Source organism: Rissa tridactyla, chromosome 7, assembly GCF_028500815.1.
Source record: "Rissa tridactyla isolate bRisTri1 chromosome 7, bRisTri1.patW.cur.20221130, whole genome shotgun sequence".
In the NCBI taxonomy this organism is placed as follows: Eukaryota; Metazoa; Chordata; class Aves; order Charadriiformes; family Laridae; genus Rissa; species Rissa tridactyla.
Genome location: NC_071472.1, coordinates 32,516,661 through 32,544,138, shown reverse-complemented (window position 1 = coordinate 32,544,138; position 27,478 = coordinate 32,516,661). Strand labels below are relative to the sequence as shown.

Sequence of the window (27,478 nt, the reverse complement as noted above, 5' to 3'; positions counted from 1 at the left end):
TAGCCAAAATAGGCCTGATTTTAGGTTTATTATGCAACACTGTAGTATAGAAGATGACATCTGGAAAAAAACACACAAGATGACCAACATATTGAAAAATAGCATGTTATACATGTTTATTATCAAATTTACATTCCACTATGAAACAACATAAGTGCAAAAAGCAGATGAAAAAAACCACCATGAAGTTCCCAGACCGTTCAAACTTTGTGTGTCATCCTCACGTGTAACAGCCAAATGAGGCCCAAGCCCAATATTCTCCTTCCCTCTCTGCTGGTGTTTGACTCCCGTAGATGTTTAACTTTGATCACAGGTATTTTGAGCATGCAGGCATCACTGAGTTTATCAAAAACAGTGAAACTAGAAAGCTATAAATTTGTGCTTGGTTTAAGCCAATCTTAATAAAGGTAAATACTACAAGAATTTCCTTCTGTCTCTTGAAACTTTCACAACCATGGCTAAGTCCTTTCTAGCATCTGTTTTTGTCTCAGTCCTGCAAGATATCAGAGCCTTTCTGAAATGCAATTCTCCATTCCTTCTCGTTCTACCTCCCGCCCAACCAAATCACATTTGTGCAGGATCAGAAGATCTTGTGCGGGATTTCAGCTATCTTAGTCACGCAAGTTTGTCTCCTCTCTATGGGAAGCAACAGAAGCCGAATCAGTTCCTAGAATGATGGCAACTTTTAATGTGTTCTCAGAAACAGGCGTGTTATTCAGAAAAGTTTATCGTCTAGGTTTTGGCACAAAAGAGTAAACTTGGAAGAAGTACCAGTTTTCCCTGTTGCTGCAAGCTAGGCACATATATACAAAACACATGTGACCATCCAAAGGTATAAACGCATGACAGAATTTCAACAACGCTGCACCACGGGATCAACCAACCGGATAAAGACGCAAGCACACTGGTATACAGATTCTTCCATTCTTGCCTTGTATAAAGCATCTGATGATACAGCATCCTAACGAAAACCAACCAACCAACCTCTCGAGTTACCCATAATATCGTTTGAACTGAACCAGTTTATGTTGTCGGGCTATGGAATATGGAAGCGTCCCAGAGAGAAACATGCATTTAATTTATGTGCTTTTAGATTAATTTTAAATGAAACCTGGTCTGCTAAAGGAATTCTGATTTAGCTGATTTGCTACTTCTGGTGATAACACACAGAATGACCCAATGGCTAGAGTTATCTAACGAAGCTAGCTAGAAACACAGTGTAATACCTTCAAAAATTTATCTGTAACTTACATGTATTCCTATAATAAACACATATAAACCGGACGTATTTTGACACATTATACACTTCTCTGTTGACATCAAACTGTCTAATTTTCTATTAACTCATTCCGGTTGTTTCCCTAGAAGTTACAAACACACAGCAGACATACCCATCTTAGTCCACCGGGGAGCAAAATTGCCTCCCCCCACTCCTTTCACTCTTACCTTATTTAGCTAGGCAAGACCCCATGCACGGCTAAGTACGTACAGACATAAATACTTACATGAAGAAATTAAATATTTTTCATTTAAAAAACAAAATTAACCCGTATATAGTATTTTAAATAAAATTCACCTTTTATAAGTGTAAGATTTTGCTTAGAGAGCAAAAGGCAACTCCAGGAATTCCTGAATATTTCTGTGCGCTGCTGACAGACAAGTTTCTGCTAAGAATCCCTGTGCAAGTTTGCAGTGGTTACTCCTTTTCCTTTTACAAAAAAAGACTATTATATCAAAGAGTCATCACAAGATCTATAGAACTGTAAAAGCAGAAAGGCCACGTTACAAACTTCTTATAAATCAGGTTAAGAAGCTTTCTTTTCCTGCCCTACTCCGCTCAACCCTGCAGCAACAAGGGTACCGATTATGATGGATGCGCCTTACGGCAAATGCAAATCAGTGTAATTACACTGATGCTTCACACCACACACCCAGACAGGTAGTAGCTATGTCCCACATACACTGTAACAAGCGAGGTAAACTTTGACTGTTTCATCTAGTTGTATGGAAACCAAACTTTAAAATAATTTTAAAATGTTGATAGGTACAGTGAAAAATTACATAAAGGTTAAGAACCTGTTTCCATTCAGGTCACTAGTGAAGACCCATTCCTCCAAGGAATTCTGGGCAAACTTTTTTTCTTCTTTAAATCGCACTATAAATCTATTATAGATTATTCAGACTAGAGCCTTGGACAGGAAGGAATCAAGAAAGCATTATGGTCATTAATATTTTGCTGATTATCACTCAGAAATCAGATTTATAAAACTGACTTCTCTTTTGAGACGGAAAGTCTGCCTCAGCTTTGTTCAGAATCAGGTTCAGAACCACTCTCCACCATCAAAACAAAGGATTTCAATGTAGACAAAACTGATTTGCATTCACTAAAGTTATATAAAGAACACTAGCTTTCATCCTCCTGTTTCTGAATATAGACTGGTAAATTTTGCTCTTGGTGAAATCTTTTAAACAAAATCCTGCCTAAAATCAGAAATAAGTGAACGAAAGGCATGAAGTTTACTGCAGAACTCTCAAATATACATGATGTCTACCTGTCAAGAGAAGACTCACGTTACTGAATTTCCGACACTTGTGTTGAAGTAAATGCTCTCTGCTTACGTCAAAGAAACCCTGAACCAAGCACCTAGATTTTATTTCCCTTTGCAACATTGAAATGTGCCTGAGATTTGTGTGTGTGCAAAAATACTCTCATTCCAAAAGATGCAGAGCACGCTCTGGAAAGACTTCTTAGCTTGAAGTTTTCACCCTAATACATACTTTCCTGCTTCTTAATTGATATTCATTGCACCTTCCTCTATGTGCTTCAGAAGCTCTGGAAAGAGATTAACTTCTGTTAATACCTCACTAGCACAACTGTATTCTTTCAAAATATAAATCCTGACCACCAGTTTCTGTGTTCCTAAACAGAAGTATTGTTTTCTTACAAAGAGCTAAAGGTTCTCTCCTCTGCTTCCCAAAGTGGGGAGGAATTCAAAAGGGTACAGTTTCTGAAATGGAAAATACAAGAATAAAAAATATAATCCAAGTTTTCATAATTGTTTGCTACAGAGAGGGACTTGGACCAATAATGCTGGTCAGACTGATAAGTATTTTACTATTATTTTTAAATGATACAGCCTGACTGCTAACAACTAGTAAAATACTATGGTTGTGTGGTGGAAAAAAAAAATAGAACAGCACCTGCAAGACATTACTACAGTTTAAAAGATTAAAATACTGAGAATGTCTATAATGGTCTTTTATTTCTGCTTAAGTTAAGACAGATGCTGAAGAGGGTCTCAAAACTAAGCTTTGGTTTCTTCTTTCCTATCTTCCACAAAAGCCTTCTTCCTCAAACCCAAGCAATATTCTTTTTCTCCTTGATCCCAACACTCCTCTCTCCCACATCTTTAACATGCGCATGCCTTCTCCAACTCTTCTGTAACACATCTAACGATGCCTGTACTGGATGTTTGTCCCTCATGTATTATTTACTATGCTAGACGTCAATCATTTTTCAGACCAGTCAGTCCTCCTTTAGGATATCCATTTTCGATGACTGTGTGCAAACTGGAGCTCCCAACGCTCCAATCATGGCTGGAAGACTCTGGTTTCTTCTCAGTCCTGCCATTAAGTTTCTACCTGCATTTAGAAACACAGCTGAGTCCTGCCTCTGCAAGCTAACCTCCGGCACCCGATTCTTTCCGTGGTCCTGTGTCTCAGGGGGCTTGATCACCCTGGCAATACCCAGCCTCTTCAGTCTGTCCACTAGGTTCATCTTCAGCTGGCCTACGTCAGGAGCGTTACGGCACGGCTTTAGGCCATACATTTCTTGCAAGAATGTTTCTGCTGGTCGAGAAGCCAGGAAGTTTTCTGAGTGATGCACTCGAGGCTCAAAAGGTGGGGGGGAAGGACAAGGTGAACGTGAGGGAGAATTTGGTGGAGTAGAAGGAATGGGGAGAGTTCGAGGGGGCTGTAGCAAAGGCAGTTTTTCTAATACGGGGCTATCGTAAACCTTGGCAGAGATGCCTCGTTCTTGCAAAAGTTTAGCCAGACTGCTCATGCTGCTGAAGGTAGTAGTTGAATCTCTTCTGTTGGTGAGAAATTCTCCAATACTAAGCCTGTAAGACACAGCTGGAGTGCTCACTACTGGGTTTCCAATACTGCTGCCTGTATTTCCAAGTGAAAATGGGGCACCCACAGAGCTGAAATGAAATAAAAATTAAAGAGAGAAGATGCACACATTAGACATCTTTATACCTGCTCTGCTCTATATTTTCCTTTTAGTATACAGAATGCTCAAGAAAAAGTAAACTATTGCTATTAGCTGTGACAGTTTCAGCTTTAGTCAATTCAGAATTATTGTTCTGCAAAATATTTAGAAGATACGAGGCTGACAGAGAGGTTTTGGTGCAAGTACCAGTGAGTGGTCACCTACACTGTATTAGACAGAAAATCAACATATACACCCAGTAATAACTTAGTTTAAAAAATTATGACACAGTCAGAAAAAAAGAATTTTCGTAGTACCAATATATTATTTTTTTTACAATAGGTATTGTGACACAAGGCATTTGCTATTTAAGAGTATAAATTTACTTCCTTTAAGTTACCCAAATCTGTTTTACCTCTCACTCTAGAGAACTTCAAGTTTCCCCTTTGTAATTATAACTATTTGTATAAGTAACATCCAATCCTTGGTATTTTTTAAAACCGGTCCATATATCAGAAGCCAGAAAACAACTGTTTAATCCTATGCAGCAACCTTTAGGATGTCATCAGTCATCATACCTGGGAGTAACTTGAGTGACATCAGATGGGTGAAGGATCCTACAGGTAGTAAAGGTAAACGTGGAATTTGTAGAAGACAGACACTTCCCTGGATTCGAGGCTGCAACGTGGAGAATTTACATCAATTGAGGGTAAAAATAAAGACAGATAAGGACTAATCAAAGCGAAGTTTAAGATAAGGTTATTATCACTGCTTTTTATTTTAAAGTAAAGAACAAAGACAGCATTGTTGCAAGTTCGAATACTTTCCATTGAGAAACAGACACTGCGTCTTACCAGTGAGTGGAACTGCTGCTGAAGTAATAGGTGGCAGGAAAATCCCTGCCACTGGCTTTGCCACTGTACATTTCTTTTCCTCTGGGAAGGACTGTTGCACTTGAAATGTTATACCTCCTTCACCTTCTTCCTCATCATCCTCCTCCAAGTCAGAGATGTGGTGCACAGTATCATCAGACAGAGGGGTAAAACCTTTTGTAACAACACCTGGTCTTGGGTCAAGAATGGTGCCTAGGTTGGGTCGAGCAAGCTGCTGCCAGTGAAAAAGGGTCTGAGATCCTGGCATGAAAAAGAGGAAAGTCTCAGAGAGCCATCACCTACTATTGTACTGAGTTACAAGAATTCATGATCAAAACAACTCCAGCCAACTGGTGCTGACACTGTGATACACGTGGCGCACTTGGATGGCAATGCCAAGAAAAAGTCTAACAATTAGCACCGCATAAGAAAGCCAAATAGAAAGTGATACTGATGAGCTAGCTGGCACGTAGCCTACCAAATGCTACTATTTCCTCTTACCGCCTATCATACCTAGCTATACACACACCAACAATGATTTAATTGGCAAAGTAATGTAAAATCCTTTTCTGATGATGAGAGAGGGAAGATCATCCTCTTACCTTCAATGGGTTTGACAATTTGCAATTTTTCTGGTAGGAGGACACGGAGATTACTAGAGCTGGCAGAGAGATCAGTGAATTCTGAGTTTGTACCCAGAGAAAAACAGTTTTCTGTCGGTGTACTGCAGCCACTAGCCCCTTCTTTCTGCTCAGCCAGCAAATGCATTTTTCGCTCCCATTCCTCCTCAAAGAACTGCTTCTCACTCAGGTAGTTCTGACGACGGAGGGAGAGCCTGTGCAGAGCCGTGACTAAGTCATTGTCTCCAGGGGTTCCCGGCTGGCCAGGATTATGACTGTCCCTGTAAGAAACATGAAATAATAATAGATATTAAGACCATTGAATTAACTATTTCTCTCTTACACAGCAGAGGCCCAGTCTGGATTTAGTTTTGAATCAGTTAGTTTAGAAAGATAACAGGCTGTGTTTCCTACTTCGAATTCTTTTCAGAGCTGCTCCTCTGGGTCATCTGTGTGTGGCTCTCCAACTGGTGTACGCCAGACTGGAAGGGCTTTGCTGTCATAACAACGCTTGACCGATTAGATCCAGGGATTGGCAATGGGGCGGGATAGGAAGAAGCACGGCCACGAGTGACATTAGCAACCTTGACAGTATCAAATACTCGTTTTTGTTGACCCCTGCAGAAAAGACACGCAAACAAATGTGGTTTTCAGAAGCATTTTGAAAAAGATGTAATAAAGAAAAAGCTCTGAAAAGACTTTCAAAAATCTGCAGAGACCTGACTAAAAAGACTTAAGCCAGAAAAACAGGACTGCCTAAGACGCTCACCCTTTCAGGAGTACTACTCTATTAAATATGAGAATGACCACGTACTTCAACCTGAAAGACCTGAACCTCTATTGATAATCACTTGAGAACATACTGGAACACATATTTTACTTATTTAATTTATATATGCTTTCAGAAGCATTTATTTAATTTATTACTTCTTGCTCTGACTTAAGAGATCCAGGAGCAGGTTTTCAGGGCTTTGGAAACTGTTATCAGTCTTTCAGCTGTAATTTCATTTGCCTGAGAATTTTTTATAAGCATTAAAAGGGATAAAACTAGTGCCATGCATCAGAGAATTTGCATAAAAAGTCTCACAAATTAAAGAATAAAATAATATCCTTTTAGCAAATACCCAACTTCCTCATAGAATCAAATAAGAACAGTAGGTTTCAAAGTTGAAAAGATTACCAAATACTACACAGCTTTTTTTTTATTGAGTTACGTAGAAAACTTATTATAGAGAGAACATTCACATTAATAGATTTCCAGAAATCAGTTTCAACTTACTTAATACGAGCATATGGAAAAATATTGAAATAGCACATAGAGATCTGAAAACATACTTTTGCTTGGAGAGAACAGATTCGTCACCCTGACTCAATTCCTTCCGCATTGTCCCTTCAATTTCTGCTGCAAGGGAATCCTAGAGAAAAATGGAAACCAGAAGAGTTGACAAATTAGATTCAAGTCTTCCTCCTAACAATTTTAGCAGAAAACATCTCTTAAAAAATACTCAAAAAATCTCCATTTATTTCCCCAGTATCAGTATGTTCAAGAAGGAAGGGCATGGAGGGGAAGTTCTCCACCATAGCTACACCTATGTATAACCAGTATGGGTTCAGTTTTCATTAGCAACATCTGCCTTTTCTTGGTACTTTTTATGTTGGCTTCTTACGTTAGGCTACAATTTTTAGAGCACTTCTTACACGGCCTAACATGTACATGAGGGATTCGGTATACACAGAACAACCAAGCAAAACCTGATAAATTCCCAGCATACCCAGAAATTTTTGAGAGTACAGTAATGAGAACATACCTGACACTAATAAGAAGAGGAAAATAAATGCCTCTAACCCTTTTCCACTGGTTTAGTCATCTCTAGCAATTAGTCTAGGATCATGCATTTCTGATGATGCTTAGAATTCAATCTCAGAGGGACATAAAATTACATCACAAACTACACAAAGAAAAATACTCCTTGAACTCTCGAACAAAAGATGCTTTGTTTCTTAAAGAAACACTGTCAAGTTATAAAATTCACATCAACATTGAACAATATACCAACACAACTGAGCGCTAGCTGTAGAACATGCCAATTCCCATATTCAACAGAAATGGCATATAAAAAGGAAAAATAATTTTAATATCGCAATATGTCAAGTGAATGATTAGTTTCCTAATACATAAAATTCTCCAAAGTGCACACATTAAAGAACTGTAAAACCATTAGATCAGCTCCTCTGACTACTACAAAACAGCGCCTGCTGCAGCTCCTGTAACGGCTGTTTTACTCATATAGTTGTATGCTACTACAGGCCAGTAGGTGTATGCCACACCAGCGGTATTTATTACCACAGGAAATGCTCCACATGACTGGGGGTGGCAGAGACAAGCAACAGAGCTGGCTCTGCTGCGCAGCAACTTCACTTCTTCTTGTGATTCGTGCAGCATGCCTAGACACTCCACATTCCGATCCTGCAACTCGTGTAGCTGAAAGGAAAAAGAGGACATCACCTGATATCAGTAAGCTTCAAAGAAAAGACAGAATGAAACTGAATTAACTCCTACAGAAACCTGTATCGACTGATTCAACACTGTAACATTTTTCCAACTGCATGGCACACGCCAACCTCTGGAATGGACAATGGTCAGCATAGCACCCGTGGTGAAGCATGAAGCCCAAATTAAGACTTGAAAGAGGAAACGGTATGATAAAATCCAAAGGAAAATACATCGAAAAAACCTGCAAATACAGTGACTGCTGATGCAAAAGAAGCAAAAAAGAGAACTTCTTTAAAATCTAATGAGCTACAGTATTGTTGATATACCCTAAACCAGTCTTTTTCTCGTAACTTCTAATAGTAAGACCTCCCTACTTGAAACACCTTCCTTGCTTTTCATATTCCTGTGAACTACAGAAATATTTGTGTAGACTTAAATAAAAATAATTATTCTTTTCTTCCAATCACAATGAAAAATGAAAAGCCCTACATAATTGTTGTGGTTTGGGCAATAGTTCCCATTCTCTCTTAAGTTTTCTTTCTCTTGTATTGTATTCTAAACATTTATCTAAACGTATATGTATAGAAGCCTAAAGTACCTCTGCTGTCAGTTGTCTCTGAGCATCTTTGGAAGCTTGCAAGTGAAGTTTCAGCTCCTCCTTTTCAATCACATGCTGAAAGCACAAAAAGGTGCTCATCATTTTCTCAGCCAGTTTCCCCCAGAGAGTTAATCCTCTGCCATACTTTCCCAAAACAGCCACCCTCTTGCAGTGCAACCCCCTGGCTTGCAAGTCCGTTTTTACCTGCTGTAAGCACTGGTGTGCACACACGTGCACACACATACACACACGCGCATACATACACATACACTCTTCATCAGCATTCCCTTACTTCTTTGAGTTTATGTTGAAGATCAACAATCTGAGACAAGAGGGATGAGATCTCCTCCTGGTAGCGAACCAACTCCTCACTCTTCTCTGACAACTCCTCTGTTATTCTGGAAATTTGAGCATTTGTTTGCCCTACAAAACATAAAGGGAACTTAGCAGTGTGCTTTTCCCAATACGTGACAAAAAACCAAACCAAACCAAATCCAAAACCCAGAAAAGATTAGTGAAAGTCAAGAACAATCTGCAAAATGATCAATACTCTTTTAGGAAATCAATTCATAGTACATAAGACTAGCTGTCTTAGAACACCCATAGGGAAATGATAAAGAGAAATGGTGGGGAGGAGGAGGGGAGTTAACTTCAAATGCAGTTGAAACATAGTAAGAGCTAAGTATGCAGAACCTGAAATACACATCACAGTTATGTGAAATGACAATAATAAAATCCAAGGTAAACTATAAACAATTTCAAATGACATACTGGCTCATGACCAAGGCCAGACTTAGAACATGAAGATGATTCTGTTATTAACTACCATTCTCTGTAAGCAAAGGTGTTTTGTCAGACCTTGTCAAGCATAACATATACCTATTCAGCTCTTGATTCTGGTCACTATCTATTCCCCAAAGACTCACTGCATACAATTTCCAGTTTCTTTCTTTGAGCAAGCACTTCATGAAGTCAGATGACAAAGCAACTCAAAAAGCTGAAATATATTTATGCAGTTAGTATTGCTCGTATACTTGCCCTTGAAAGCATAGCACAGTCCTAATAAAGTCTGATCGATCTTGCATACACATCACACTACAAATACAGTGGTTATTGTATCTCACAAACTGACTGCAGGTCAATGTCCTGCTCATGGGTGTGTGGGCATTTAAGCTCACGCTCAGATACCTTTTTCCTGAAGACACAAATTTTAAAGGTGTAGACTAGACATCCTTTGGGAGAAGATTCTTTCTGTCAGTCTAAATTACCTAGCATGCCTGTATGTCCTTTAGAATTGGACAATACACAACTCACAGACATTCTCACTGAAGGAAAATAGAAGAGCTTATATGAAATAACTTATATTTGCAAAGGACATCTGTTTTCTCAGAGGGAATGGATTAAATTAACAACCAGCTATGTATCAATTCATAGTGTTTTGTAGTCATCTGGAACAAGAAAAATCAAGCAGCAACCCAGTCTTCTTTATGGCGCTTGTATAGAAAAAAAATCTTAAAATATAAGCATAAGGTTATTATGCACAAGGGAACTGGCACACGTCAAATGACTACAGATAAAAATTGTACCACCAGGTAACACAATCACCACACAAGAAAAAGGATTGTTCCTTAGTGTTTCAGAATACTTACATGCATTTGTATTTCTGTGCAAATAAGTAGCCCCCAAAGGAAATATGGATAACTGTTCCAGACAAATTAAAATACTTGCCAATCTAAATGCTTTGGTTTATAAGTTATATTTTAAAAATACACTAATGTGTTCATAAATATATAGTAACTTAGAATGAGCATTTAAGAGTCTATGCACTGATACATTTCAATGTCATTTGTGCTGAATAGTCTATACAAGTATATTATGTTGATTTTCCAGTGTCTGTAGGCCTCAGTTTAGGAGGTTTTGGAGATTTTGTGTTCATTTACTCTCTCTAAACACAGTACGCATACCTGAAGTTTAATGTCAGAGTGAAACCTGATGAAATACAGAAACAATTTTGCACTTGTGTAAAGAGCAAGATTTGAATAATTGTCATAAATTACTGAATTTTTACTCATTTTTGGGTTCGGGAATAACTAAGAATGTGTAGGCACTAGGTATTTCAAATTCTGTTTTGCCATTGCAAGATACAGCCTGGATACTCACGGAGCTCTTTGACACAGTCATTGACCAGCTGCTGTTCCTTCTCTTCATATGTAATGGTTTCTGTCTTCAGATGGCAAGCCTTCAAGAGAATTATTGGTATTCCAATTTCAGTGCATGTATACATATATTAATGTTATAAATTTTTATTTCTGAAATTCTTGCAACTGAAGAGTCTCCTCTCTACCTATCTTTATAATTTCTCTGCATCTGGTCATACTTCCTAACCATTTTTTCCACCATAACTTGTTTCCCTGAATTGCACAGGTCTTTCGAGTGAGACACACAGGCACATGAACAAAGCCTGATCTCTCTCATGCCTCTAATAAAAAAATTGTTGCAAAAATATGTGATTTGTTAGGGAAAGTAAACCCACACAGTTATCAGAAGTGAGCAATTGAATTTGCTTCAGAACTTCTTAAGGCAAAGAAATCTTGAAAACTGAACGATGCTAGCCAAACCTTTTATGGCACTGAAAAACTCTCAGTAGAACAGCTTTTCTCCGTATTCCCCAAGTAGTTCATTTAGACTGTAAATTTTCTGGGCCAGAGATCAAGTATCACAACAGGTCTAAATAACATCGAGCATACTAGATTCCCACCTTTTTTTCAATGGTGAGGATGATAATATTAAACTTTGCACAGGTAAGTCTTCTATATTTGGTACTGTTTGCCAATAAGAGACTCGCCATAAAACTTAATAAATGGGTTTAAAGATTATGCATGAAAATAGAAGTACAGCTACACAAGGGCAGGCAAACACACTGTACAAAATGCTGTCACATCAAAGTAAATAAAAAAGCAAATACAGGCTCAATATGATTGAGGCTATTTCAAGTCAGCGAAGGTTACGTTATATCACAGAATAATAGCAGTCTCTTTTCAACTCCATTTTTTCACGTGAAGGTAGACTAATTCCCTGGTCTGTAAAGTTTTGTAATCGTATACAGGAATAGGAGCATAATAAAAGCAGTCTGATTTTCTCTTTTCTCTCCTACAGCACTACTAAACCATCCATTTGGCCTTTGGGAGTTTTAGGAAGGATGTGCATCTCGGGCTGAACATTTTGGGGACAAAAGAAGGGGAAGAGTATATTTTGTTCACGTTAAAGGAATCTAGTCTCTGTTGTACTGCTGTAACAAGCTTATATTAGGTAAGGCTCACAAAAAAACCCAAACCCAAACCAAAAAACCACATACATTAAATAAAAAACCCCCCACCTTTCTTAAAAACAACACCCCCCTTTTCTTAAAAACAACAAAAGAACCAATCTCCTATTTTACAAGTTCCACTCTCCACCTCTGAAGTAGGGACACTGCATCTGTAGACTCCAATTCTTGTAACCTTTGCTGTTGGTTCCATGACTTTTATAGTCATTATTTATGTTGTCTGGACACTTAGTCTCTATCCTTGTAAAGGCATAGTACCTGTTTTCATGTTTTATACACAATTAAAATACAGAGACTAATCACATAATCAAAACTAAGTGTGTCTTTAAAAGTATTTGAGTAGAAGCTTACTAACCCTTAATATTGAATATAAGCTGACAAAAATGTAATGGTAACACAATGGAATTCCCGAAATACTACTACTAATCACAGTCAGATTCATATCAAAACAGGTTGCACCAGCTTGAGGGCCCGATGGGTTCAAGTACTTTTGCTGGGAGAGTACTTACGTATGTTCCCATATTCTTTCACATACCATAAAGGCATTGAGGAAGGACTACTAGAGGCCTCTGGAGATAACGAGGAGTAGTGAACGAAACAGAAAGATATGCGGGGTGGAGGGAAAGCATTTGGGTATGATTTGTATACACTCATACAAAATAGTAATACGCTTCAGCAGAAACCCAAGTGCTGGATTTTTTTAATCATTCTGATTTATTTCATATGTAGCATATACAGTACACACTGTAAGTCAGATATACCTTCGATCGGAGAGCAAGGTTCTCCTCTTCCAGCTCTCTGAGTTTATCTTGCAAGACATCCAGCTGCAACAGATCGTGTGATACGTTGAAAGACTCATTGAAACGAAGTGGTGTGGAACAGCTGGAATCTGTTTCACTCTCCTCTGAAGCAATTGAAACAATACGAAGCAGGTCATCCTTCTTCGACAGTTCATGCTGCAGCTGGTTAACCTATGACAAAAGAAGATCACCAGCTCGTGAGATATACTTTAGCTATATCATATTACAGTGTATTATTTATGCAGCCTCTTGTAACATCACTGCTCCAGTTTAATATGAGATTAAAAAATAGCTCACAGGTCATGATTCATTTATTTATATTTGCACAGAAGAATCAACCTCTATTTATTTTATGGGAAGTTCACAAAATCATAATTTTAACACTGTGAGGGAGACCGAAAATTCAAGATAACACAAGAAGGGACAACAGAACGTACTTTTTTAATAGTTTGCTTCAAAATAATTTTCCAGGTGCTTTGATATATGTTTATATTTTAACATGCTAACTATCATTTTGATTATGACCATTTTTCTGAACTGTAAATTCCTGGAGAAAAGGAGTGATAGACATCTATCTATCTATATAGACTCATATCCCCAAGTCTATACATTAAATGAACTGTAGGACAAATAAAACCAAGAGAAGAAACAGACCTCATTTAGATAAATTCTATTTTGCATATCTAAGTGTTTATATGAATACATAAGTTTATGCTGTCCTACTTTTTATTACCAACATGCTGTTTAATACTGGCAGCTGAATCCATTTCACTGTAACTTAGACTACATCTGTTGACCCCAAGGTTAAAAAACTTGGGATACTTTATTGTTTGTCAACTCTTTAATTCTTTTTTAAGAAAGAAAAACAAAGAAAATATTAGACCAAGAATCTGTGCTTAAAGGAAGAAATGGAGTGAAGCTCTTGATTGGAATTCAATTTTCATTACATTTTATTTATTTATCTATCTATTTATTCTTACTGTAAGCACCCCATTAAGCAAGCTCATTATCTGGCTGTTTCCTCACCTGTGAAGTTGTTACGTAGCAGGTCACGACAGATACCAATTACTTATTTTGACTTAGATCATTATATTCTTATATTGGGATATCAGACTGATGGTCAAAACAAACACTTTGAAAATGCAATCCTGCTGTAGATATATCATAACGATACCTAACACTTGTAATTACAATATGCAGTCTTCATAGTCAATTCTTGGATTGAGAAAGCTGATTGAATGCTGATAATTAGGAGAATAACATCTAAGTACAGTTCTGTAGTTTGAGCAGCAATCACATGCTTTCACAATGAAATAATATATTTCTATTAATCCTCTTACTGTCATCATTAAAAGAAAAAAAAAGAAAAGGAAAGGAAGGAAAGGGAAAAGAGGCAAAGGGGGGAAAGGCAAAGGGGGGAAAGGCAAAGGGGGGAAAGGCAAAGGGGGGAAAGGGAAGATCACTCACTCGATCTAGAGTTTGTCCTAACTGTTCTTCTAGTGCTTCATTCTGTTCCGTCAACAGATGGTTGCGCTTAAGGAGGGCTTGTCCAATTCGAGCTGCCAGTTCCAGGTCCCGATCTTTCTGTTCACAAAATGAGAACAAATGTTTACTTTTGATCCAATAAGGTTTAAATTCAGAATAGTATTAGATTGTCCCATGTATTGTTTAATGCATCACCACTCTGAGATTCCCCCTTCACTCTCACATGGATCAGTTTTGTTAGAACAATGATTAACGCTTCATCATTTGTATCCAGAACACATCTATAACTGCATTTCTTGATATAGCACATTCTCTTCCACAGTTATTTGCAGTAACGGGGGAGGGGAAAGCACCAAACCTGAAGGTGGTTTTGGGTTTTTGTGCTGAGTACTGTAGAGGTTATATGGGCTATGTTGAATCATACAAAGAAGCCACATGTGCTTAGGCTTGTGGTCTTTCAAGTGACACTTTCTACAGAACAGACTGCTTAACCTGATTAATGATGGGAGGCTAGAAGCAAAGGAGCAACAGGTAAGCAGAAGCAAGCTGTTTCTTTCTTAAACCTCACTGGCTCCATGGGCGCCCATAGCTTTGCTAAATTTTGTTTCCAAGATGGTGCAACCAAATGAGCAGCTTCTCATTTCCCATGTGTTTGATGAGCAGCTCCTGAAGATAACTGAACCAAAACTAACAGTAGCTGAATAAAACCCCTCCGCAAATACATGTCCACAAATAAATTAACGTAGCATTACAGAGACAAGCATACCTCAGCTAACAGATGTTTGACCATGTCAGAATCACTGTAGGTTTTCTGCTCCACATTATCTGTGCCAAGAACTGAGAAGAGAAAAACATACTTACTGAGGTAGTTTAAGTACAAGACAACTGCTTATCTAAACCTACTTAGAGGATGTTGTTTATATACAAATACAGTACTTAGTTGATGAACTAGTGTAGGCTACGAAAACGCATCTTAAGTTCAGAAATATGAAACAATACTCATTTGGGAGACTGATATAATGAGGTATTGAACATTTACAGCTTTCAGAAAAAATAGCTAAAACTTGAGGTGCTCAGTCATCTTTCACATTTAGAAAAAGGAGAGAAAAATCTCTTAAGATCAACTTTTTGAATACAGCTAAACTATTAAATCATCCAGCCTGCTGGGGTGAGAGGGAAGACTATACTGGAGCATATCTAAATATAGCTGAACACACCTGCAGACTTTACCCTTGAAAGAAAATTCCCATTAGTGTGTGTGACAGCTATGTACACGAAGTATGGAGACCCCAGAGAAGGTATTTATTTAGTGATTGATCATCTTAGAAAAAGTTAAAAAGAAACGGGATAATGTATGCCTACAATTTAGATGTAGCAGTAAATCCCATCTTACTGACTGAATGACTTTGAAGTTTGAAGAGTTTGTGAAACTATTAAAAAACTAAGAACAAGTAGGATTTAAAAAACAGGGCTGAGACAAGAATAAACAAAGCATGAAGAATGTGCAGCAACTCTGAACAAAACACAGTGCTAAAACACAAAGCAGTGGTCTGCTCTAGTTCTTGTCCTGAGAAACAGAAGATGCTAGTAGAGAAGAAATCTTAATTACCTTGAGCAAATTTGTGAGATCCAGCCAAGGAGGAGGAAGGAAGTTCAATAAGAGCTAGAGTGACAGAAAATGAAAGAAACAGGGGGAAAAAGAACAAAGAGGAGAAAAAATTAAAATGTAAAGAAACAGGTGATTTATTTGCATGCATTCACCACCACCAAAAAATAAATGCATGTGTAAACATCCTTTTTAAACTATTAAAACTTTCTTAGAACTTTTAAAGAACCGTTTAAATATGATTCGCTTCAGAAGCAAAATTATACATCTCACTTGCAGTTGATAGATGTTTATGCTCATCCAAGTTCAATAGAAATTTGGTATTTTTGCTTTATGGAATCAGGATCATTAAAATAAAGAAGGCAGCAATATAAATTTAACCAATATAGAAGTATCTGCTTCAACTGAAGGTCTAAGTTAACCTGTTTTGAAACTAATTCCATTATCGCTGCACTGCAAAATGACATTACTATGGATTTGGTCTAAATCTATTTCTGAAGGTTTCCTTGACTCTCGTATCTTGTTTAAATCTGATTCATAGTCTGAATACATAACAGTATTGGTTCTCAGCTTTTTTCTTTGTTTGTTCTTGTTGAGGACTGCACACTTAGTTATGAGATAGCTGAAGTGCACACTAACTTTATTTACATATATCATATAAGCTATGTATGTTCTTTACATCCAAAATGCCCATAATTAACCTTTTAAAACATAACACTAAGGCTATGCTAGGAACAAAAACAAGCTGCATTTTAGTATAGAAAGAAACTTTCCTGCAGTCCTGAAAGACAGGAGAACAGAAAAAACAATATAGAAGACAAACGTTTACTGAACTGTTTCTCTTACAACTTAACAGAAAAAATAAATCAAACGCTTTTTATCAAGTAGATCAGTAGCCATAAAAACCCAACAGATGATGTTCAAGTACTTACGAGCTTTACACTTACAGCAGAGGCATTTACTAATTGTATTTCTAAGTATGGCAAAACCAGAAAGTCTTCATGAAATTTAAAGTACCTATGAGTAGCATAACATGCATTTGGGAGGTCAGTTTTACTGTACTGCTTAGTTGCTGGTATTGGTTGCTGAGAGGGAACTCCAAACTCATCTGGCTTACCAGTATCTGGAAAATTCACTGCACGTACATAAGTAAGTTTCAGCCATTACAGGCAGAATATTATAATCAGCTCTCCTGTGGTAACTGTTCCCACCAGGTGATTTCAATTTAAAAGTTTCTATGCAGTGCTAAGTCACCTTAATAAAGATTTACACTAATGACATAAAACGTTACTCAGGTAGGTAGGTTCCTAAAATCAAAAGCAAATATATTTATTCTGATAAATGGAATCACAGAATTAACAGCTTTGAAACTTAGCTCTATACAACCTTTGTCATTTTCTCACTATACAGGATCAAAATTATACATAGTTTGTTATAACTCTGTCTTGTGAACACGCAAATGTGCAATCTCTCCTCACCCACCTTGACAAGTGAAAGCTGCAAGCAGCTCTTCATTCTGGTTAATATTCTTGTTATGTTGTGTCATGTCCCTTTACTCACACATGCAAAGTAGTTCTAAAGATGTTTTGTAATTCAGGGCTTCTTAGACTACCACAGTAGAAGCAGAAAATATTCTTTCACCCCACTGAAAACACTGCGAGTGGGAACTCAACTGGTCATCGGATCTAATATGCAGCAAGCAGCAATAAAAAGAGGAGGAGCTCAAGTGCAGTAACTGTTGTGCTGGGGTTTTTTTGTTTTGTTTTTTTTTACCTTGAATGTCAACTACAAATTCCCTCAAACCATGACTTTAGCATTCTCTTTAGGAAAAAGTTATAAAAATGCTTCCATACATATATAGGGAGGGGGAGATATACACATAAAAACCCCAAGTTATGCTTCAAGAGTATAATTGTCACATTTATTCCCAATTCCAGTCAACAGAAAGAAGCATACAAATTTCACCTAACAAGCTATTCAGCAATGACTATAATTAGATCTTTATTTATAACTGTATTTGTCTGGGACCTTCCCAGTATGTCCCTGTAAGTTACTAGGCTCAAAAAAGCTAGTATGATGACTACTACATTCAATCTCTTTGGACAATTTCTAGGAAAAACATAAATCATCGTTATCTTGTTCATAGGACTCAGCAGTTACAACAGTGCTCTTAAATGTTAGAATAAGTTTTGTATGTTATGCCTAATGGTCCTCTTTTAACTTAATGTCAGTCATCATTACAGCTCATTTTTGAGAATGTCAAGAAAACATCTATGGCAACTGTTCAAAAAACTCTCACAAGCAGTTTACAATTTTAAAGAACACTTTCTATAGCTAAAAAGAACTTCTCACTGGGTGAAAGAGGAAGACATCACTTTACGTAGTACCTTGACAGCCAAATAATACACAACTGCCTTCATTAAAACTTCATTGATAAACCCCCTCTCTCTCTCACTGCAGTTTGCAAATGCAGGCTCACACTGACTGAAATTCCTTCTCTCAAGAGCTCTGTGCTTCACCACACTGGAACCACAGATGTTGGCCGAAAGGCTTCAGCAGAGCCACATTTGATGTAAAGTTCCTTCCAGCACTGACAGACTCTGATCCCACCTCTTTATAGGAGGTGGGTAAATAAAAAAAACAACAACCAAACACCTAAGGCAAGGACACACCCCACGGAGTATACAACTGCTTCCAGTGAAGTACAAAAGGGTTCACTCAATTAAAAAATCATTTATGCTTGCAATATTATTATCAGAAACAGACCAAGCAATAACCATTAAGTGGCTCTCCAAATACTTTCCGCAGTTAAAGAGTTCCAACTGATAACAAGATTGCTTTAAATTGTCGAGTACTGCATTTTTAGGAGGTAATATTTTACTTTTACTTACTCATTTGCTATTACACACTGGGTGGAGGCTTAAAGCACAAACAACAACCAAAAAAGCCTTTCAGAGTGGTGCCATGTACACCATGCAGAAGTGGCACGTACAAGGAAGAGATAATCCTTACAGATTGTATGTAATACCAAGTTCACTCTCCCAAGTGGTTTGTTCCAATAGTTCCAGTATATGGAGGAAATAGAACTTCCCCATTTCTTTGAAGTGACTACAATACTCCTCTTTTCATGTGAAAACACTACAGGCAAGTAAGTGTTCAGTTCTTTTGGCATCCTTTTATACATCTGGGTTTTAACATACTCAAGGTTTCTTCATGTGATTGGAACCTGTTCATTTTCTTCCTTATGATCTGCTAGGTTTAAGGATAAAAGTTACGTAAGTATTTTCAAAACTGGAAGGTAGTGATCAACACTGGTCTAGTGCCCACCTATCTGGCATTCACACCATTTCTACCCCCAGAGAAACCCTTAACAGCATTTTAAAAGCAACATTGACACAAAACAACAGGACAAATATCATCAAAAGAACCACAGCATCACTAATGTTTCTGAAAACAGAGCTGCTGCATGCTCCATACATCTCTTATTACATCTAACCTAGTGCAATTCTAGGTTCCTGCCTCTTTTTCACTATCACATGTTCCCACTTTTATTTCTATGTGAAATCTAACGATCAGGCAGCCATGCGATGTGCTAGACCAGCCCTTAGAATTGCAGTGCTGAACTACAAGCATTTCCCCTGAACTCTGCTTTTTCTTCCACCTGTCCAAAGTTTTCCAGATTTGAACACTTTATAATATAAATAATATTAATTTATATTTACAGTTTTCTCTTCAATAAATTAAAAAAAAAAAAATCCTAGGCCCAAATATACTCACTCATGTAACGGAAGGGCTCCTCACCACGAACTGGAGAAGTGATTTCAGGAAGATGCCCATGGCAGGCAGGGGACTGAATCCAGTCTTGATTTTCATACAGATACAGAGAGTCCACTCGTAACTTGTAATCTGGCAGCTGCTCTTCTAGCATGCTCACCAGCTCTACCTCTGGAAGGTCCTCAGTGGAGCAGACATCTGAAAGTGAGTAAATGCCAGTAACAGTACATTACTATTAAACATGATTTATATTTAATCATGCTACAGTAGTACACATTCTATATACTATAAAATACTTTATAAACTTTCAGTAGATTTTAAAAGAATTATTCTGTACTGGACAAATTATCAGAACACTTATTGAATCAATACTTGATTTACATTCAATATTTGTAAGTTCCTCATCTCCAGCTGACTCCACAACTTGCTGTGGAAGGAAGCTCAGGGAACAAATATAAAATTCCATTACTATCCATACGGAATCATACTCTGAGAAACACAATACTCAAAATCCTGGAAAGGAAGTTTAGCTCTTCCTGTGTCATCCCCCTCTCTTAATGTCTTCACGATTATTGCAAAAAAAGAGAAACATTAATTCTAAGTTGCTAAAATACTGCATATCAAAGGTATACGATGATTATCTTTCCAACATTTCCACTAAATATGAAGACTATCTTCAATATCTTTCAATGGAATAAAAGCCAATTTTGATTAGCGACACTGAGAATTTTACAAACAACATTTTACAATGGAAGCTGATTTTACAAGCTAGTTAAGAGGACTCACCATTTTTGTTCACTTGCAATATCATATAAGCAATATAAAGAATGCAAAACTTAAGGTGGTCTTCAGGTTGGTGTTCTATAACATCGCAGATACATTCAGGATTTGTAACAGTTAATTCTTCAACTTACCAGAGATGCTCTCCAAGCCCCTGTGATCAAAATTCATGAGTCCTTTCTTCGCAGTTCACTTCTTTGGAAATAGCATTCTGTAGTCAGATTGTGCACCGTCCCTTTATTGCTTTGGTAGAAAGATGGCTTTGGTTTAGAGACAGAGTTAAGCGAGAGCCATCAAGACACTAACAAATCTGGCATCAACTCATTTCCATAGACTGGCTCATACTCCAGATCTATTGCCATCTTAGGACATGCTTATCTCATCTGGGCTGCTACTGACCAGCAGAAATATCTATAGGATATTTCATGTGAGCTTCACAAGCTTCTCAGCTCAGCCATCATCTACAAATAAAACAAAGAGAATGCTAAAGTTTAACAGATGTCACTCTTTCAAACAAGACAGGTAAGTTAACATGACTTCGTCTCTTTCAGTCTGAATTTCCTCCCTGTACTATCATTTAAATAAAAAAACCCCAAACAAATATTTTAAGCCCCAGTTTACATATCACATGTAAAATTTAGCATTACAAATATGTTGCTTCTCTGCAGACATAACATCTCACCTTCAGCAACCACTTTGTCAATTACCTATTTGGCTATACCTTTCCTCCTCTTCCATACAATATTTAGTGTACGACAGGTTCATTCACTGAAATGAGGCATTTCCCTTTTATTCTAAGGGACAGCTGCTCTAGCTAAACGGAATTTTTCTTCTGTTTAGAAAATTTTTAAGAAAGGATTTCAAAACTGTCATTCTTAGCATTTTGATTGTTAAAAAAAAGTTTTATGGGACTGTTTGCTTTGATCTCCTCCCCTTTAGAAATCTGTTAATTAAAAAATGGATCTATCAGAAATTTACTTTGTGGATCATGAGAAAATTTGTGTTTCATCTTCAGCAGGGACTCATTTAAACCAAAAAATGAAACTACCATGACTAACTGGGATAATCTATCAGAATAGTTTATTAAAGTAAAAATTCTGCTGCTCCCTTGCCAAGACTGTTCAATCATCTTCCACGAGTAGTCCTAGATGACAAAAAATATAAAATGAAAGAGAATAAAAGTCTCATTTTCCCTCCTCTTACATTCAGTAAACACAAAATTCTCTTGAAATCTTACATTAATTTCAAATTTGCTCTTAACAGTTTCCCTAAGATCTCCCATCACCAAGCACAACAATCACAGGTTTGTCTCTCTGTCTGTAGCAACCTCTCATTTGACAAAATCAAAATGGACACCGCAGGAGCTTTTTAAAGAAAGCCTAGAGGCTGACAGTTCATCTGCTTGTAGACTTTGGCAGGAGACCAAAAAAAAGAACTTTCTGCCACTAAGGTCAGCGCATACTTGTGAGCAGTATCTTCTTACTTTGTCACTTATTTCTTTATATATGTATTTTATTTACCAGTTTTAATTATTATCCATATTAGACACTTATTAGAAACAGCAAGACTGAGATTTCAGAAACGTTTGCTATTTGAATGTATAGCTGCTTCTAATACTAGTTTTTAATTTTTTTTCAAAAGTGTGTTTTTAAATGGATTGATGAAAAGCATTAACATACACACATACACAAATCTAAAACAACGCAATACAGCAGAAAGACACTCAAGACGACTGCTGTAGATCCACAGAGCCAAGTTGATTTTATCTTGTAATAAAAAGATTCACTGTAGAGCAAGACAAAACTCAGTGGAATAGGTCAGTTTCTTCACAGCTCTGATTGAATCTTTTTCCTTTCTGTTTTAATAATGTAAAAATTAATGCTACTTCCTTTCAAGATTGGATTTAATCTCTCTTCTAAGTAGTGTAAAGCAGAAACACTATTTGTTATGGGTCAATCCCAGTTGAGCCAAAGGAGGGGCGGGGGGAAGAAAAAGAAAAAAAATCATTTGGCTGAAAGTTTTCTAGAGCATCAGGCCAACATCAAGCTATGGAATTGAAAGGGCAAACTCATTTGTAAAATCTTTGACAAGTCTGCTAGATAAGCAAACACCATAAAAGTTAATGCTTACATTTCCCATGCTTCTCATAGCTTTACTTTTGTGTGCCATGGGGCAACTTCTCTGGAAATTCAACCAGCTAACGCACTGTGCAGTACCACCCTAAAAGTGACTCCACGACCTTTTTACTCTGCAGCTGTAAAACTATTTCTTAAGTGCAGATTCCCTCTGCAAGTTACAACTCTAATTAAACACATTTAGATAAAACCCATAAAATTTAGAACATGGCCTTAAAATACATGATTGTGCTATAAAAAGATGGTCTAGAAATTAAAATTGTTAAATCGTGAAGAAAGACATGTCAAAACAGAAGCCAGAAAACTTTCTCAGGTATTATTTTTAATCTTTAGAATTATTATTTCCACTGCCAATTTACTATATTAATTCCACACAGATGTACTTACTATGGGTTTTGTCCCCCTATTCCCTCATATGCCAATTTCCCATTGATGTTTGAGTCTTTTACAAATAGGCTAATTGAACATGGAAAAAACAAGGAGAATTCAAATACTGGAGAACAGTCTATACACAGGAGTGGTGCTCTCAGGAGGCCTTCTTCAAGGAAGGCTCAGGAGAAATGGAAACATCAGACAACATTTTATATACATACATATCTATCTCAATCTGTGTATTTCTGTGCTCTCTAAATTAAATTTTACTCCATGATGCGTGTTTCACATTTCAACTATCATGCGGCTTGAAATGGTAAGCTAAAACCAGAAGTACCTATAGCATGCTTAAGAAAAAAATATCTTGTAGAAGTGAGAACTAGTCCTAGGCATTTTGCATCTGCCCCACAGAATCCAAGTTGCTCTGAGGTTTGCTAGATCATCTATGTATGGGAAATGGAAAGGAAACTCAAAAAGAAAGGCAATGTTGGAGCCCATTCATACCAAGAAGTATTTCTAAAAAGCAGGGAGGGCTATCACTTGTCACCCAAGCAACACTCTTATTGTTCACCAATGTTATAACAAGACCTGACAAAACTCCCTATTTAAACTGTACAAAAATCAAATCATAACCAACAAAAAAACAAGAAGGGCTGGAAAAACACGTTAAAAGCTTTATGAGGGACACGCATCAATTGTCTAATAAACGGTAAGATGTCACAGTATATATGTTAAAAAAAAAGAAAAAAAATGAATAGAAACCACATATTCCATTAAAACACTGATACTTCAACACATGATTTGATCCTAGTAGGAAAGAGAAAAAAATGAGTTCTACTGACCACATGACAGATTTTATTAATTTTTCCTTCAGTGACTCAGAAGATCTCAGCCAAGGTTAACTTGCAAAAGCAATATTGAGTAAAGCCTTAGAAAAGTTGAAACAGCTATAAAATACTAAAAATTACAGTCGCCTCTTTGTAACTACTGCTTTGAACAATTCAAGATAGATGCGAAAAGACAGTTGTGCCATCTTATTTCAGAATGTAATTCTGAAGACATTCTACCACTAGAGAACTCTAATTAAAATTTGAATTACAGAAAAGTGAGATGAGTTGCTTTTACAACTGGAAACCACAGACAAACAAATGTGTGTGTTAATTTCTTTGTGCTTAAAAAGTTAAAAACATACACAAAACATTAGCGTCTATTTTGACAACATGCAAACTCAAACATAAGTATCCTGTTATTCCTGCTGTTTTTCACTTGTTGAGAGCGGTTGACTCTTCATAAGCACTTTGAAAGACTAAACTAAACCTTCTCCTCTGTACAATTACAGGATGCAAGACATCAGGCCACAACTAACACAAACATAATTTCAACAACAAAGAAGACTCTAACTTGATTAAGAGAGAAGGCAACATCCATTTTCCAAAAGGAAGCCAACTGAATGAGTCAATTATTTTGGGATGCCAAATTTTACTGCTACGTAAATATGCAATTAAAAAAACCACAACATGTCTAATCATTAACACGGTACTTTTTTAATTGCTAAAATTAGAATGGTGTCAAGCCAGCTAATAACAATAAACATACTCTGCGTTTCAACGTTAATGAAACAGTTCTATTCTTATAACAAACATGATGACCCTGAATTGCTGCCAAAACATTCCTGGGAATACGCAGAGGCCAAATTCTTCAACACTATATAGTATGAGATGAAGGACAAAGGACTATATACTGAAAAACAAATCTATGCGAACGTGAACTTTGTCTACTACAATTAACTTGCTGCGTGCCGAACACCTGTCCTTTTCAGCCATTACTATCCCTACAGAAACCTACTTAGTGCTTGTGCTTCTCTCATGTAAAGAAAAAAAAATAATTTAAAAGAGTATGCCAACACAATCCTAATTAACAAGTGTAATAATCATAAGCAAACCCGCAACAGACATTCAACCATAAATAGTATGGTATAAGAAAGGAACTGTCAGAAAAAAAACCCACTCCCTCCTCCCATCTCCTGGATTGTTTTTAATTTGCAGTGGGGATAAGGGCTCAGAGGGGAGGCTGGAGAACATCTCTTAGAAGATGATGAGTATCAAGGGGATCATGAATCTGGCCCTCATCCTTTTTATCCAGAGTTACGCCAAGCCAGACTCCCTTTTTCTCCTTGTCAGTGACTTGTAATAATCTGTATTCTCCTTAAGTGACAAAACTATGTGTTAAGTGTATTTATGCTTTATGTATATGTATACATCTATACTGTTGAATACCACAGTTTGACAGTAAAATATTTTTTTTTAAGTCCTACACGCTTGGAGGTTGTTTTATCACACTTAGCACACACTGTAAAAATAGCACATGCATAACTGAAGTCTAACTTCATCTGAAACTATGAATACTACCTACCTGAAATACCCATATCAAGTTTTATATAATTCCTCATTCTTTTCTGTAAATGCACAATCATAACATTACTACATGTATACATTATTTCTTGCAGGTTTTCTTCTTTCAGAAGAGAAAAAGTCTACCTGCAAGAAGCAATGTATACACATAGTAACATTATGATGACAGGGGAACCAATCTCTTTTTTAGAGAAAAAAAGAACTGTCATGAATCCAGTATCCGTTGGTTAGGAAGTACAAAAATGTGATATATGCTCATGAGGCAAGTGTGGTGCTAATACTTTGTTACAAAAGTTGTTAGAGGCTTCTTTTAAAATTGAAGCTTGCTCTCTATAAAGTATACTTGAAGTGAACTTAAATAACATTTAAGTTAATTGAAATCACTAACGCTTTCAGTTGATGCATAGCTGAATTCACCCACAGAAGTTGTTTCAGTGTCTTAATACATACCCCAGCCACTGCTCAACATTTAACAGTTACAATATTGTATTTATTAGAATAAACCAGACTGATCTCTATGACTCAGTGACCACAGCACCACTAACAATCTAACTAGATAAAAAGATCTATCTTCTCTTTTGTAACCATGTCTGTGAAAATTCTATTTTTGCACCTTCTTGGAAAATTAGTCAATGAATATGTTTATCCTTCCTGAAAGACAGCCCTCCTACTGCACAATACTCATCTTAGCAACTCCTCTATTTGAGGCAAACCACCATCAGAAAAGTCTGTCATTTTCCAACATTCTACTAAAGAGTAGTCATATTTTCAGATACTTGTAACAGAAATTTGATAAATTGATATAGGTACTGGAATTTTTTTTTCAATTTAGCTTCAGTGTTAGAGGTGTAATTAAAAGGAACTCTACCTATTTTCACTCAGAAATACATCTTTTGAAAGATAACAAGTTTCTGAAAGCAAACCTAAAATTGACTGTCGCCTTGTAATGTTGTGTGAAAAGTTATTTGCTAGTATATTAATTATTTGCATCAGACTCTCACCATCAGCCAACAATAACTCTGAAACATAACCAAAAATAAGCATGTATGCAGCAGCCTGCAGCTGAAGATTCCATTTAAAAAAATAAAAATCCAAGGTCACAACTCCACATAGCACTTTTTGACTAGGATGGTTGACGGACTAGAAGACATTTACTGACAGATGCTCTTACTACAGTTTACTCAGCTGATCAGAACGTAACAATGATGTGATTAAAAAGTTGGTAGAAGGCAAAATGTCCTTGCCCTCAAATCCACAGGCAAGCAGCACCACAAGTACAATGTCATCAAGCTTTGCCTTCTAAGAGCAGCGCCACAAACCTCCCGGGAGAGGCCGTACGATGACAGGCACTCCTAAGGCAGGAAGGAACTCTCACCACGCTGAAGGTCAGAGTCACCATTCGCAGCCAGAGCCTCGCGTGTGACTGCAATCTCAGCACATACACCGCACGGACAAAGCTTAACGTGGTATCTCTCCACGTTACCGCACAAGAAAGGGAGAGGAATTCTGTGGGAGAGGAAACCCTCCCCTGCCCGGCGGGTACCCACCCCACAGGGACAGCGCAGCCTCCCCGGCGCCGCAGGGCCGGCCCAGGGCGCTGCCTCACGCCCCGGCCCGCCGTTCCTGCGCCAACCGACCCCATACCAGCAGCCGCCGCCCGCCCGCCGCGGCCCGCTGCACCTCGGCAGCCTGCGCCAGGCACGGCGGGTGCCCCGAGACAGCCCGGGCGGTGCCGCGGCTCAGCGGCCCCGACGGAGAGGGGAGGGAGGGCGCGGCCCTGATAGGGTTAACGCGAGGGCGCAGAAAAGGGGGAGCTCGCTAATTTACCCCTGAGGCGACAGAGCCACCCCGAATCAGCGCCTCTTACCCGCCCCGCGCTTCCTCCGGCGCTCCTCCTCCTCGCCGCCGCCCAAGGCCGCCAGCCCCGCATGTAATCAAGCGGCGACTGAGGAAGGACCCCGATGGCTTCCGCCCGGCTCCCGCCTCAGAACTA

The 27,478-nt window shown here is 37.7% G+C and overlaps 1 protein-coding gene across 1 annotated transcript; it reads right to left on the bottom strand.

Annotated features, from left to right (window-relative positions):
* Window positions 1-89: 89 nt before the first annotated feature.
* On the bottom strand, window positions 90-27,455 carry TRAK2 (trafficking kinesin protein 2). Its single transcript, XM_054209108.1, has 16 exons — window positions 27,353-27,455; window positions 20,702-21,028; window positions 19,791-19,985; window positions 15,174-15,244; window positions 14,390-14,506; window positions 12,884-13,093; window positions 10,958-11,036; window positions 9,090-9,220; window positions 8,798-8,872; window positions 8,050-8,187; window positions 7,041-7,120; window positions 6,120-6,323; window positions 5,688-5,986; window positions 5,068-5,346; window positions 4,792-4,891; window positions 90-4,205 (listed from the first exon to the last, which is right to left on the bottom strand). Exons 2-16 carry the CDS (start codon window positions 20,736-20,738, stop codon window positions 3,527-3,529), a joined length of 2,694 nt encoding a protein of 897 aa, XP_054065083.1. The 5' UTR covers window positions 20,739-21,028; window positions 27,353-27,455; the 3' UTR covers window positions 90-3,526.
* Window positions 27,456-27,478: the final 23 nt, after the last annotated feature.